The sequence below is a fragment of the Borostomias antarcticus genome (genome assembly GCF_949987555.1).
Source record: "Borostomias antarcticus genome assembly, chromosome: 14".
Lineage (NCBI taxonomy): Eukaryota > Metazoa > Chordata > Actinopteri > Stomiiformes > Stomiidae > Borostomias > Borostomias antarcticus.
Window position 1 is genome coordinate 21,609,915 of NC_140247.1, and position 15,071 is coordinate 21,624,985.

General features: G+C 48.7%; 1 protein-coding gene across 1 annotated transcript in view; it reads left to right on the forward strand.

Moving 5' to 3' along the window:
• The window catches only part of dock2 (dedicator of cytokinesis 2), a gene marked incomplete at both ends in the record, with an annotated part of 127,702 nt that overhangs the window by 20,339 nt on the left and 92,292 nt on the right, over positions 1-15,071 (forward strand). The window contains 3 exons of the mRNA XM_084448624.1: positions 8,623-8,731; positions 10,391-10,461; positions 14,218-14,324. Coding sequence (XP_084304750.1) covers positions 8,623-8,731; positions 10,391-10,461; positions 14,218-14,324 — 287 coding nt within the window. The remainder of the gene's footprint in view (positions 1-8,622; positions 8,732-10,390; positions 10,462-14,217; positions 14,325-15,071) is intronic.

Below are 15,071 nucleotides of genomic sequence, written 5' to 3' on the forward strand. Positions count from 1 at the left end.
GCTCTTACAGTAGGTTAAGAAAGAAGGTAAGTCTCTCCATGCTCCGAATACGCTGAACAATCTCTATACAATCAGCCTTTGTTGGAGCGTGAGGCTGCAACCATCTCCGTGTTACAGCTTTCTTGCTGGCTGCAAATAATATCTTCAATAAATATTTCTCACGTGCCAGGAAATCGTCAGCAATGTTGCCCAGATAGATAGTGGCAAAGGAACAATCAATACCGTCCCCAAACATGGTCTGCACTGCTTGTGCCATCTCCTGCCAGTACGACTGAATGACCGAGCAGCACCAGAATACATGGAAGTGATCTGCCATCAGTTCTCCACATTTCCTCCAGCAGAGGCCTCTCCCTGTCTCACCTGTCTGCTCTACTCTTAAGCTTGGGTGTTATGAGCTATCTAATCAGGTTCCGCCAGCAGAACTCCCTCCAGAGGCCCAAGCTTGTGGAGGTAGACTGTATGGAGCACATATTAGTCCAATCCTCCTCCGAAATGACAAGTCCAGATTCCTTTTCTCAGTTTACTCTTAACCTTATTTGTTGAATGTTTCTTATTATCCTGGATACTCGAGTAAAGTATTGAGACAAGCTTTCTGTTATCGTTATTTTTATACATGCTGACAAAGACATCAACTTAGCTTATTTCCCCGTTCTCCACAGGTTTTATCATCTCGTTAAAGTGGGACCTGCTTTGTAGATACCCCAAAAAATATTTTTTTTCTAGGCCGTATACACTGGAAATATTCTGAAAGCTATCCAATGCTCCCTGACGAGAGATCAAGCAGTAAGAAGTGATGTCCAGTCTCAGCCACTGCTTAAACTTCCAGTCCGTTCTTGCTGGCTTAAAGTCGGGGATGAGAGCGACCCACCTCAGTTGTCTGGACTGCCTCTCAAATAATGATGACTTATATTCCTTGAACCATATCCTGAAAGGAACTTTAGTTCATTGATTAAGACCCCCCCCTCTCTTTAGGTAATTGCAGTGTCTTGAATTGAATTCTTGGTCTTCTATCCCCCCCGCCCCCCCCCCATATAAATCTCGAAATTCACCTATCCCATTAATTAAATTGTTTTATTGTTATAAAAAATATAAAAAACGGGGGAGAGCATTCATCTTTACAATTTCTATCCTACAGTGCATATCGAAAGGCAGTTGGGACCATCTGTCTATATCTGACTTAATATTCTTACTCAGGGGACCATAGTTACTTAAATACATTTTCTAAACAAGTCTTTAGGTATTCAAATTCCTAGATATTTGATATCTGGTGCATCCCAATTCAATTCAAATTCTTGTGTCTTATGTTCATTTAATTTGTATCCTGAATAAGTGCCGTAGTATTTCAGTGAAGACATCAGTTGTGGGATGCTAGTATCTGGTGCCAACACAACTGCCAGAACATCATCCGCATATAGACAAAGCTTCTGCTCTGAACCCCTAACTGTTATCCCTTTGATTCTTTGATCCTCCCTAATTGACTGTGCCAATGGTTTAATAAATAGAGCGAAGAGGGCGGGACTTAAAGGGCATCCTTGCCTACAACCTCTCTCCAGGCTAATCAGCTGAGAGGTGTGTCCGTTATTCTTTATCCTGGCATTTGATGTGGAGTACAGAGCCCTAATACAACTAATAAATTTGTCTTGGAAACCAAATCTCATCAACACTAAGTACAGAAACTCCCAGCATACGGAGTCAAATGCTTTTTCCGCATCTAGACTAATCACTGCGGCTGTACTTTTCTCACTGACAATATGATCAAGTATATGTAACACCATCCATCCATCCATCCATCCATCCATCCATCTTCATCCGCTTATCTGGGGTCGGGTCACGGAGGCAGCAGTTCCAGAAGGGGGCCCCAGACATCCCTTTCCCTGGCAGCATCAACCAGCTCTGCCTGGGGAATCTTTAGCCGCTCACAGGCCAGTGCGGAGATGTAGTCCCACCACCTAGTCCTGGGTCTACCCCGCGGCCTCCTCCCAGCCGTACACGCCTGGAACACCTCCCTAGGGAGGCGCGCAGGAGGCATCCTCACTAGATGCCCCAACCACCTCAACTGGCTCCTTTCGACGCAAAGGAGCAGCGACTCTACTCTGAGTCTCCCGGATGACTGAACTTCTCACCCGATCTCTCAGGGAGACCCCAGCCACACTCCGGAGAAAAATAATTTTGGCCGCTTATATCTGTGATCTCGTTCTTTCGGTCATGACCCATCCTTCATGACCATAGGTGAGGTTGGGGATGAAGATAGACCGGTAGATCGAGAGCTTTGCCTTTTGGCTCAGCTCTCTTTTCGTCACAACAGTCCGGTAAAGCAACTGCAGAACCGTACCAGCTGCTCTGATTCTCCGGCCAAACTCCCTCTCCATGGGGCCCTCACTCATGAACAAGACCCCCAGATACTTGAACTCCTTCACTTGGGATAAGGGCTCATTTCCTACTCGGAGCGGACAGACCACCGGTTTCCTGCTGAGAACCATGGCCTCAGACTTGGAAGTGCTGATTCTCATCCCAGCCGCTTCACACTCAGTTGCGAACCTATCCAGAGAGTGCTGGAGGTCGCAGGCAGATGATGCCATCAGGACCACATCATCTGCAAATAGCAGCGACGCGATCCCCAGCTCACCGAACTGCAAACCCACCTACGCACGACTACGCCTCGATATCCTGTCCATGAAAATCCGAAAAAGGATTGGTGACAAAGCGCAGCCCTGGCGGAGGCCAATCCCCACCGGAAAGAAAGACGACTTACTGCCGTGGACACGGACACAGCTCTTACTCTGGGTGTACAGGGATTGGATGGCCCTAAGTAGGGATCCCCTCACCCCATACTCCCGAATAACCTGTCGAGGGACCCGGTTTTAAGCCTTCTCCAAGTCCACAAAACACATGTAGACAGGTTGGGCAAACTCCCAAGCATCCTCCAAGATCCTTGTGAGAGTGAAGAGCTGGTCGGTGGTTCCATGACCAGGACGGAATCTGCATTGTTACTCTTCGATCTGAGACTATCGGCCGGACCCTCATTTCCAGCACCTTGGAGTACACTTTACCTGGGAGGCTGAGTAATGTGATGCCTCTATAATTGGCACACACCCTAAGACGCCAAAGTGTATTTTTATTCCCATTGTCTAGATGCATAGATATCTCTCACCCCTATCCTAGTCTCTAGGAGTCTATGTCTGTCTGAGTTATAAGTTAAAAAAGTAATCAATTCTCGAGTGGACCCTGTGACTTGCTGAGTAGAATGTGAATTGTCTTTCTGTTGGGTGGAACTCCCTCCACACATCCATCATACCCAATTCCCCCATCATTTTTTTTGTTAACCTGGCATTAGAGGCAGATTTCTTTAGTCTATTAGAGGAGTCAAGTCTAGGCTGTAGCTGAACATTCCAATCTCCTCCACATATTAAGACTCCAGAACCTTCAGAGGCAATCAAGTTAAAAAATATCCCTAATGCAGGAGTCATCCCGGCCAGGTGGTACATAAACATTAACTAATGTCACTTGCTTCTGATCAAGATAACCTCTGACCAAGACATAACGACCCTCACTGTCACAAAATTCAGAAACCATTTGAAAATTCACCCTATTAGATATCAGTATCGCTACACACCTCTTCTTTTCTTCTTTGATGAATAAAATATATTCTTAAATCCTAGTTTTCTCAGCTTCTCATGTTCCACGCCGTTAAGATGGGTCTCTTGCCAAAAAATAATATGCTGCTTCTCCCTTTTCATCTTTGCAATAGCCTTACCCCTCTTCACTGGATTGTGTAGACCGTTTACATTAAGTGTAATCACCCTGTATTCCTGACACTGCATTTAATCAGAAGGCGCAAACCAACCAGTTGCATGTTATTGATGACCACACTTGAACTATAAAACGAACTCCGAATATCACAAAAGGGAGTAGAACATATAAAATCAAAAGAAAAACTCAGGTAGATTTCCATTTAGAAGTGAATATCAAGCACCTCTCAGCAGGAGGAGTAGTCTAGCGAATAGCTAGCCCCCCTTCAGAACACGACCACTAGTAGGCTACTTACTTTGTGCAGATGGTTACGACAGTCAGTTAACCTATACTCACGTCCGTCGGTCAACAGTCCCCCCTTGAATTAAGGGCAATCAATATAAGGCATCAATCAATCAAATCAGATGACGTTCATTCTGAAGAATTTAGTCCGAAAAAAGGAAAAAAGCTCCCTTCTCCCGCACAATGAAAATCCCAGTCATGATGGAGAGAGGGGGACAAAGCTATGAACTGGCTTGCAGACTCTCCTTCCGTGTCGGGGAGCATTGCGTTACATCCAAACAGTAATAGACAAAATCATTTCAACCAGACTTAACCCCTCTCTCGCTCTTCACAGCGGTCATTTGAAAGTCCGTTAACTCCCGTTCGGCTATTTCGCCCGCTGAAAACCCTGCAGCTTCTCTCTGATCCTCCCCTCTCGATCCTGTCGGCTGGAAGCACCTGTTGCGCGCTGCCAGGCATTCCTCTGCGTTCTCGCCGTAGGCCCAGGCGCAGCTGGTTTATCGACCGAGAATCCCCTCTTCTTCAAATCCTCTGCTGTCTCTGCTGTGAACCCGTAGGTTACTGGGCCACCCTCGAAGAATACTCGCAGCTTGGCTGGCGGCGGCGTCTGGAACCGTATTCCCTTTTCCCAAAGACACCTCCTGATCTGCGCGTATGCCTTCCTCTTTGTCAGCGTTTCTGCAGGGTAGTCATGATCAAAGTAGATTCTCTTGCCACCGTGGTGGATCTCCTTCTTCCACGCGGAGGATAGCACCAGCTCCTTGACTCTAAACTTCTGAAAGTACAGGAGTTTTGGAGAAAGTATTAGTCTTTGTGGTGTGCTGGAGAGAGTTGTAGTATTTGTGGTGTTCTGGAGAGAGTAGTAGTATTTGTGGTGTCCTGGAGAGAGTAGTAGTATTCGTGGTGTCCTGGAGAGAGTAGTAGTATTTGTGGTGTTCTGGAGAGAGTAGTAGTATTTCTGGTGTTCTGGAGAGAGTAGTAGTATTCGTGGTATTCTTGTTAGGTTCAGAGCCAGACCAATGTAACAGACCCAAAAGGCAGACGGACACAGGGAGCGTGGGAGACACTGGGGCTGGGAGACGCTGGAGCTGGGAGCGAGGGAGACACGGCGGGAGGGTCCTTGGAGAGGGAGACAAACAGCGGGGATTAGGCACACAAACAAACGGTCAAGTGGCTAGCTGGAGGCTTGGTAGGCTTGTCGGGAATTACCACAAGGGTCAGTTTGTTGAAGCACTGAGACGATCTGGGAGAGCTTTTATAGGGAGCGGTGCTGATTGTCCCAGGTGCGCCTGATGGTGATGGACTGCACCTGGTGCGGCACAACGCTCGTCTCCGCAGGGCGCGGCGCACGCGCACCGACGTCTCCGGCACGTCAGCGCTGGGAGAGGGGGAGCGGCCCATGCGCGCCGACGAGGCAGCAGGAGACGGAGAACGCTGAACCACAACAATTCTAGAGAAAGTAGGAGTATTTGTGGTGTCCTGGAGAGAGTAGTAGTATTTGTGGTTCTGGAGAGAGTAGTAGTATTTGTGGTGTTTTGGAGAGAGTAGTATTTGTGGTGTTCTGGAGAGAGGTGTAGTATTTGTGGTGTTTTGGAGAGAGTAGTATTTGTGGTGTTTTGGAGAGAGTAGTATTTGTGGTGTTTTGGAGAGAGTAGTATTTGTGGTGTTTTGGAGAGAGTAGTATTTGTGGTGTTTTGGAGAGAGTAGTATTTGTAGTGTTTTGGAGAGAGTAGTATTTGTGGTGTTCTGGAGAGAGGTGTAGTATTTGTGGTGTTTTGGAGAGAGTAGTAGTATTTGTGGTGTTTTGTATATATGCCCTCCTGTTTCCTATGTTCTCTGTCCTTCATCAATAGTCTAATTTATCAATCTCAGTCTGACGGAGGAGGTCTTGACTCAAGCAAGTGACCTAGAGACCAACCGAGCCAACCGAAATGGTTCAGAATTAAGTTGCAAAAGTCTCAACTGCTCACCTCTTGCCGAGAGGGTGGATCCTAGAACAGCTGTGGATAAATGTTTCAGCAGATACTCAGTGCGTCGACTCGCGGGTACCTAGCAGGCTGTTTCCTTGCTATTCCACGGAGACAAAGTTACTTGCTTTAATGGCACACGGGATCTGTGATGTTACCGTAGATCACAAAACAAAAAAACACAAGAGAAAGAAGGCATGTAACTTTCAAGAATATATACCTGTGATTCACCGGGGGGTGGGTTCTTGTGACCCCCAGCTGATTGATTGGCTCCTGCTCGCACTTGTTGATGTCAAGTACTGCACGCAGCATTCTGGTGTAGCACCCATCTAGAGACTTCTGCAGGGTGGGCTTCAGGGTCCAGTATTCACAGCCATAGAGGAGAACGGACTCTACAGTTGCATAGAAGAAGCTGAGTTTGATTTATCGGGGGAGGGTGGAGTTCCACACACTGGCCATGCCGTTCAGGGCCCTCCACGCAAGCGCCTTCCTCACTTTAAGGTCTTGCTCGGACGAGCTGACCCATGAGCCCAGGTATTTGAAGTCACTGACTTCCCTCAGAGCAGTGCCTCCTGTTGTTAGAGGTGGATGGTCTGGGAGGATGTTGTAGGTGATTATCTACAGTACAGCATCCTCCCAGACCACCTTACCTTACCTTTCTTAGCATTTAGCCGAAGGCCAACCTTGGCACCCTCTGTCTCCACTCTGCTCAGGGGCTCCTGTGCTTGCTCTACATGGTCGGAGAGCAGGCTGATGAACCTGCAGTAGCCTGTTACTCCTAGTATTGAAACACAGTACAGTAGGCTACTTGAAAGAACAGAAATAGGGCCTATATGTACAGTAGCATATACTGTAGGCTACAGTAAGGGTAGAAAGAGAGAGGAGAGGCTCTCTCTTTCATTCCTTCTCACCTCCCCCCTCCATCTCTCCATCCCTTCATCTCTCCATCCCTCCACCCGTCCACCCCTCTCCGCTTCCATCCCTCTGCCCTCCCATTCTCTCTTCCCTCCTGTACCACTCCCTCTCTCTCTCTCTCTCCCTCCCTCTCCCACTCCCTCTCTCTCTCTTTCTCTCTCTCTCTCTCCCTTCCTCTCACTCTCTCTCTCCCTCCCTCTCCCTCTCTCTCTCTCTCTCTCTCTCTCTCATCCCTGTCTGCTGGCAGTATTAGCGCTGAGTGTTGGTGCTGCCTGGTGGGATGAGCGTGGCCGGGGTCATCCACAGGTTCACAGCTCTGCTCTGACCAGGATTAGAGCCATGTCCCACTCATCCGCTCTGCTCCACACGCTCATGCACTTCATCTAAATACACACAGGCACAGGCTATGTATGTATGTGTGTGTGTGTGTGTGTGTGTGTGTATGTATGTCTTTATTATTGATAACACACACACACACACACACACACACACACACACACACACACACACACACACACACAGGGGGATTAGGCAAGACAATGCCTCTGTGGTAATACCCCAGTGTGTCACACTGTAATCCCTCCCCTCGTTCTAAAAACCCTGTGTGCCTCACTCTAATCCTTCCCTCCAGCACTCATAACCACTATTGTAATTAACATTGACTAACCCAAACACACACACAACACACACACTGTCAGGAAAAAGAGACACAGAGAGAGAGAAAGGGAGAGAGAGGAAGGGAGAGAGAGAAAGCGAGAGGGAGAGAGACAAGGAGAGAGAGAGCAAGCAAGAGAGGGAGAGAGAGAGAGGGAGAGAGAGAGAGGTAGTAGATGAAAATAAAGTAGTACAGTTTACAGGGATGGAGGGATTTTGAGGATGTAGTTTTATGTGGCGTTTTAGGTTTTCAGGACAGAGGAGATTTGTAGGGACTTTACCACTGCTGCTGCGTCGAGGCTCACCCTTGTTACATGTCAGGAGCTGAACGGTTATTTTTCACTCTCCAGGTCTCTCATCCCTCCCTCAATTCAGTTTTAGTTTAGTTCACTTTATTGGCATGACCAATTTGTACATTTGTGTTGCCAAAGCTTTTTAGGTACATTTGGCAATGTGTGTTAATTGAAAAAAACACGATAGGGCTTTTCACACTGCACCTAGCCCAGGGCTAAATGCATTCTTAGAACCCCCTTAGCTCCAGGCTAAGGGAGCTGTTAGCCCCAGGCTAAGGGAGCTGTTAGCCCCAGGCTAAGGGAGCTGTTAGCTCCAGGCTAAGGGAGCTGTTATCCCCAGGCTAAGAAAGCTTTCACACTGGCACCATCCTGGCACATTCTAAAGTGGGCTAACCCCAACTTTAGCCTAGGGCTTGCTGGCCCTGCTCCGGAGCAGGTTTAGCCCTGAGTTTGCGTGGTTATACCCTGAAAATCCACTAAACATGGGGCTAAAATGTGCTAGTGGGAAACAGGGAATGATATACATATACAATATGCTTCATCTGCATGAATGTCAGGTGTACAATAAAGCGTCAAGGACAATGCAATTCAATAATGACATGAGAAAACAATGAATTAAGTATACTAACAGATAAATAGGTCATGAAATAGGTCAGTAAAGAGACTAAAATAATGTGAAATGTGTCAAATGTCATGTAAAATAAATGGTCTCTCTTTCCCTCTCTCTCTCTCACCCTCCCTCCCTCCCTCCATCTCTCTAGGCTGTATGAGGGGAAGGAGCAGGGGGAGTTTGAGGAGTCACTACGGCAATTGTTTGAGTCCATCAACAACCTGATGAAGACGGATTACACCACCACTCTGCTGCTCAGGGTACACACACACACACACACACACACACACACACACACCAACCTCCACCCACACACACATGACACACACAAACACTGTCACACACATACACACACACATACCAACCTCCACCCACACACACATGACACACACAAACACTGTCACACACATACACACACACATACCAACCTCCACCCACACACACAGTCACATACACACGCATGCACACGCACAGACACACACACACCAACCTCCAACCACACACATAAACAAACATCTCCATCTTCTCTGTGACTGTGACTCATCTACTTCTTGAAAACTTGCAATGAGTCACTACCTCTCCCAGCAGAAGTGTAGCCAGGAACTAGCAGGTGGGTGGGCATACATGAAAATAGTTGGCCGGAGAAATGTTGAAGGTGTTATTTTTTGGGTGGTGAACTCTGTGAAGGGCATGAGTTCCCTGAACACGTAGAAGCCTCCCCTGAGTCAATACGACCTTCCTAGCCCGAGATATGGCCCTGAGTCAATACGACCTTCCTAGCCCGAGATATGGCCCTGAGTCAATACGACCTTCCTAGCCCGAGATATGGCCCTGAGTCAATACGACCTTCCTAGCCCGAGATATGGCCCTGAGTCAATACGACCTTCCTAGCCCGAGATATGGCCCTGAGTCAATACGACCTTCCTAGCCCGAGATATGGCCCTGAGTCAATACGATCTTCCTAGCCCGAGATATGGCCCTGAGTCAATACGACCTTCCTAGCCCGAGATATGGCCCTGAGTCAATATGACCTTCCTAGCCCGAGATATGGCCCTGAGTCAATACGACCTTCCTAGCCCGAGATATGGCCCTGAGTCAATACGACCTTCCTAGCCCGAGATATGGCCCTGAGTCAATACGACCTTCCTAGCCCGAGATATGGCCCTGAGTCAATTTGACCTTCCTAGCCCGAGATATGGCCCTGAGTCAATACGACCTTCCTAGCCCGAGATATGGCCCTGAGTCAATACGACCTTCCTAGCCCGAGATATGGCCCTGAGTCAATACGACCTTCCTAGCCCGAGATATGGCCCTGAGTCAATACGACCTTCCTAGCCCGAGATATGGCCCTGAGTCAATATGACCTTCCTAGCCCGAGATATGGCCCTGAGTCAATACGACCTTCCTAGCCCGAGATATGGCCCTGAGTCAATACGACCTTCCTAGCCCGAGATATGGCCCTGAGTCAATACGACCTTCCTAGCCCGAGATATGGCCCTGAGTCTATACGACCTTCCTAGCCCGAGATATGGCCCTGAGTTAATACGACCTTCCTAGCCCGAGATATGGCCCTGAGTCAATACGACCTTCCTAGCCCGAGATATGGCCCTGAGTCAATACGACCTTCCTAGCCCGAGATATGGCCCTGAGTCAATACGACTTCCTAGCCCGAGATATGGCCGTGTGGGTGGTTTGCTCGCCTCATCAATACCTAAAATATTGATATACTGTATTTATGAAATATTATATATATATTATATGTGGAGGCTGTTGAATAATATGAATACAATCCAAGCTGATGCCCATGCCCACCTGTGGCTACCCGGCTGTCTCCAAGTAATACAGTCATTTGTAATGTTTCAAAATAAATACTGTCTAGATGTCTTGTATGTATTGTGTGTGTGTGTGTGTGTGTCCAGGTGGCTGCTCTGAAGTACCTCCCCACAGTACTGCAGGACGTTGAGACCGTCTTTGACGCCAAGCTCCTGAGGTGGGCTATCCCAAATCACACACACACACACACACACACACACACACACAGCACTAGCTGTGACCTTCTCCTAGCCCTTTGGCCTTCTCCCAGCCCTTTGACCTTCTCCTAGCTCTTTGACCTTCTCCTAGCCCTTTGACCTTCTCCTAGCCCTTTGACCTTCTCCCAGCCTTTTGACCTTCTCCTAACCCTTTGACCTTCTCCTAGCCCTTTGACCTTCTCCTAGCCCTTTGACCTTCTCCTAACCCTTTGACCTTCTCCTAGCCCTTTGACCTTCTCCTAGCCCTTTGACCTTCTCCTAACCCTTTGACCTTCTCCTAGCCCTTTGACCTTCTCCTAGCCCTTTGACCTTCTCCTAGCCCTTTACGCTACAATCCTCCGTCCCACTGTCGACTCCTTCCATCTCCAACGGGAAAAACAAACAAACACCCCAAACACCCCTCCCTCTCTCTCTCTCCCTCCCTCCCTCCCTCCCTCCCTCCCTCCCTCCCTCCCTCCCTCCCTCCCTCCCTCCCTCCCTCCCTCCCTCCCTCCCTCCCTCCCTCTCTCTCCCTCCCTTCCTCCCTCCCTCTCTCTTTCTCTCCCCTCTTTCCCTCTCTCTCTCCCTCTCTCCCTCCCTTCCTCCCTCCCTCCCTCCCTCTCTCCCTCTCTCTCCCTCTCTCTCTCCCTCTCTCTCCCCCCTCCCTCTCTCTCCCTCTCTCCCTCCCTTCCTCCCTCCCTCCCTCCCTCTCTCCCTCTCTCTCCCTCTCTCCCTCCCTTCCTCCCTCCCTCCCTCCCTCTCTCCCTCTCTCTCTCTTTCTCTCCCCTCTCTCTCTCTCTCTTTCTCTCCCTCTCTCTCTCCCTCCCTTCCTCCCTCCCTCCCTCCCTCTTTCCCTCTCTCTCTCCCTCTCTCTCTCCCTCCCTTCCTCCCTCCCTCCCTCCCTCTCTCCCTCTCTCTCCCTCTCTCTCCCCCTCCCTCTCTCTCCCTCTCTCTCCCTCCCTTCCTCCCTTCCTCTCTCTCTCCCTCCCTCTCCCCCTCTCCCTCTCTCTCCCTCCCTTCCTCTCTCTCTCCCCTCCCTCCCTCTCCCTCTCTCTCTCCCTCCCTTCCTTCTTCCCTCTCTCCCTATCTCCCTCTCTCTCTCCCTCCCTCTTTCTCTCCCTTCCTCTCTCTCTCTCCCTCCCTCTCTCCCTCCCTCTCCCTCCCTTCCTCTCTCTCTCCCTCCCTATCTCCCTCTCTCTCTGTCCCCCCTCCCTCTCTCCCTCCCTTCCTCCCTCCCTCCCTCCCTCCCTCTCTCCCTCTCTCTCTCCCTCCCTCTCTCGCTCTGTCTCTCCCTCCCTCTTTCCCTCCCTTCCTCTCTCTCTCTCTCCATCTCTTTCTCTCTCCCTCCCTCTTTCCCTCCCTTCCTCTCTCTCTCTGACCCTCCATGACCTAGCAGTTTAACATCACCTCTTCTCCACGAGACAAAATGACAAAACAAAGAAAACTTGTTATTGGTGTTATCTCCCCCTCTCTTTTCCGGCAGCTATCTGTGAACTACAGGTCATTGGCTGTTAGCCTGTCTGGTGTAATGGTTCAAGTACACCTACAATTGGTCCTTTAGTTCTGCTAACACTGCCATTCCATCACTAGATTGACAAACACAAACTGGCATCAATGCGTGCACGCACACACACACACACACACACACACACACACACACACACACAGGTCAAAGACAGGTCAGGTTGGAAATAACAAGAGAACATTAGCTGGAACGGTACCAATGAAGCTCTCTCATTCCAGAAGGTCGAGTGTGTGCGTGTGCGTGCGTGAGAGAGAGTGATACTGGTCACCTAGAAGAGCCATGTGTCCACGCAGACACCAGACACGGAGGTGTTATCTGAAACACCTGCCAGCCTGCTCACATATCTTCCTAAAACAGTCACACACGTGTGCGCGCACACACACACACACACACACTCAAAGTAGTCCCGGAATAGCAACATTGCTTCAAGCAGATTCAGACACCAGCTTCCCATTAACCAGTGACTCCAGAAGGTGCGTCTGAAATACCTCTCGGGACCATTGATGTTCTCATTAGTCCCCCTGTGGAGGTTCTGTCAGACCAAGGCCAGGTTTGATGTGGTCAAGGTGGTTCTGAGGGGTTTGATGTGGTCTAGGTGGTTCTGAGGGGTTTGATGTGTTCTAGGTGGTTCTGAGGGGTTTGGTGTGTTCTCTGTGGTTCCATATTTCTGAGGGGCCGTTGGCCCTCCTTATGGAATGCCCTGACATTTTCTTTTAAAATTATTCTCCACTCAGATAATTAGAGAGGCTGATTTGCTTGCGATGTGCATGTCCCTACACACACATACGTAGAGTATGCACGCACACACACACGCACATACACACACACACACACACACACACACACAAACACACACATAAACACACGCACACACACACACACACACACACACGCACATACACACACACACACACACAAACACATACACATAAACACACACACATGAACCCACACGCACACACACACACACACAGACTGGCATTAATGTGATTCCATTTGGGAGTGTTGTTCCAGTGTTCCTCATCAGCTTAATGAAAGTGCTACATCAGCCGTATTCACACACACACACACACACACACACACAAACACACACACACACACACACACACACACACACAGTCACACACTCAATCGCACACACACACCACTCACACACACACACACATACACACACCACACACCACTCACACACTCTCACACACACACACACACACACACACACACACACACACACACACACACACACACACACACACTCAATCTCAGTACAAGGCACAGGCTGGTTGTTAATTCATTCTGATATTGGATTTCAGGTGGAGGGTTAGTCCAGCTTATGACTTAATTAAAGGGGTTGGGAGATTTGGCTCTATTTACACAAGACTTGCCGTGCTCCTCTCCACTCCTCTCCTTTCTTCTCCATTCCTCTCCTCTCTTCTCCACCCCTCTCCTCCCCTCTCCATTCCTCTCCACTCATCTCCTCCCCTCTCCTCTCCTCCTCTCTTCTCCTCCCCTCTCCTCTCCTCTCCTCCTCTCTCCTCCCCCCCTCTCCTCTCCTCTGGTCTGGGTGAGCCTAGTTTTTGCTATTGACATGTTGATGTTGGCTCTCCAACACATGGCTTTTAATACAGACTTTCACTCGACTTTGCTGCTTCTGCCTCTTAGTGGCTTCAAGGCCTCCTGATTGAAACGAGTGAATGAATGTGAGAGAAGCACTATAACTTCCCACTGAATTAACAACACAGCACTTTTTACATCCGGGAGGACAGCAAAACCATTTTGCAAACGGCTCCTCAGACAAATGGCTAATGGTCTCATTTCATTCTCCACTAACCCCTCCCTTTCTCTCCTCCTCCACCCTCTTCTTTATTACTGAATCACTCTCTTCCTATCTCTCCCTCATAACCTCCCTCCTCCTCCCCTATCTCTCCCTCTTTCTTTCTCTACCTCCTCCCTCTATCCCATCTCCCCTTCGCCCCCCTCCCTCTCTCCTCTCCTCTCTCCCCCTCCTCCTCCCCTATCTCTCCCTCCTTCCCTCCCTCCTCCTCCCCTATCTCTCCCTCTTTCTTTCTCTACCTCCTCCCTCTATCCCATCTCCCCTTCGCCCCCCTCCCTCTCTCCTCTCCTCTCTCCAGCTGTATGATTTCTACATGTTTAGAGACTCCAGGACCAGAAGACCCAATCCTAACCCCCCCCCCTCCTCTCTCCCCTCCAGCCAGTTGCTGTATGACTTCTACACCTGCATCCCCCCAGACTCCCTCCAGAAGCAGAAGGTCACCTCCATGACTGAGATAGTCAGCAGCAGGCTCTTCCAGAAACAGGGTAAGGCCAGCCAATCGGCAGCCCTGTCGTAACTAGATCAGGTGTCTCAAACTCAAATTGGCTTGGGGCCACTGCTGGTATCGTCAACTCATAGAAGGGCCACTTCAATGTCAACTTCAAGTACTACTAACTATAAGAAAGTGCAATATTTCTGAAGATGTAATTTTTCATTTCCATAACTAGACTCTCAAGTCAGTCTTTAATGTTGCCCATATTACTATCCCATAACATTTTCATCATACAAATTCAAACTGGTTTCTATACATTTTAATATATTTTAACAGTTAGTGCAAATCTTTTTTCCTTACTTTTATTTTATCTTGAATAGCCTACATTTCTACTTCATTCTATTTTAGCTACAAGATGCATCACTACTGTAAGCCTGCCCTGGACCTGTACTTGCATTTTTAAAGTTCAAGTTTGTTTCCATTTCTTACCAGACACTTGAATACATTTGTATGCTACTCTTTTTCTTGCCAGACCCTTATCTTGAAAGACTGCTGAGTCGTTAGCCCTCTCAGCTGTGTGGCTTGTTTTTCTATGACTCACACTGTTCTCCATGTTTAGTAATGAATAACACTTGACATTATATTCCTTTAGAACAGCAACTTTTTTCTTGCATATCAGGCAGATACTGTAGTATTGAACTCCACAAAAAATACTATTCATGTCCATCTTTCTTGAAACTGTCTGTGTTGCTAACGTTAACCATGAAAACAGCCTCTCGGTGGCGAGCTGCATTCCGGT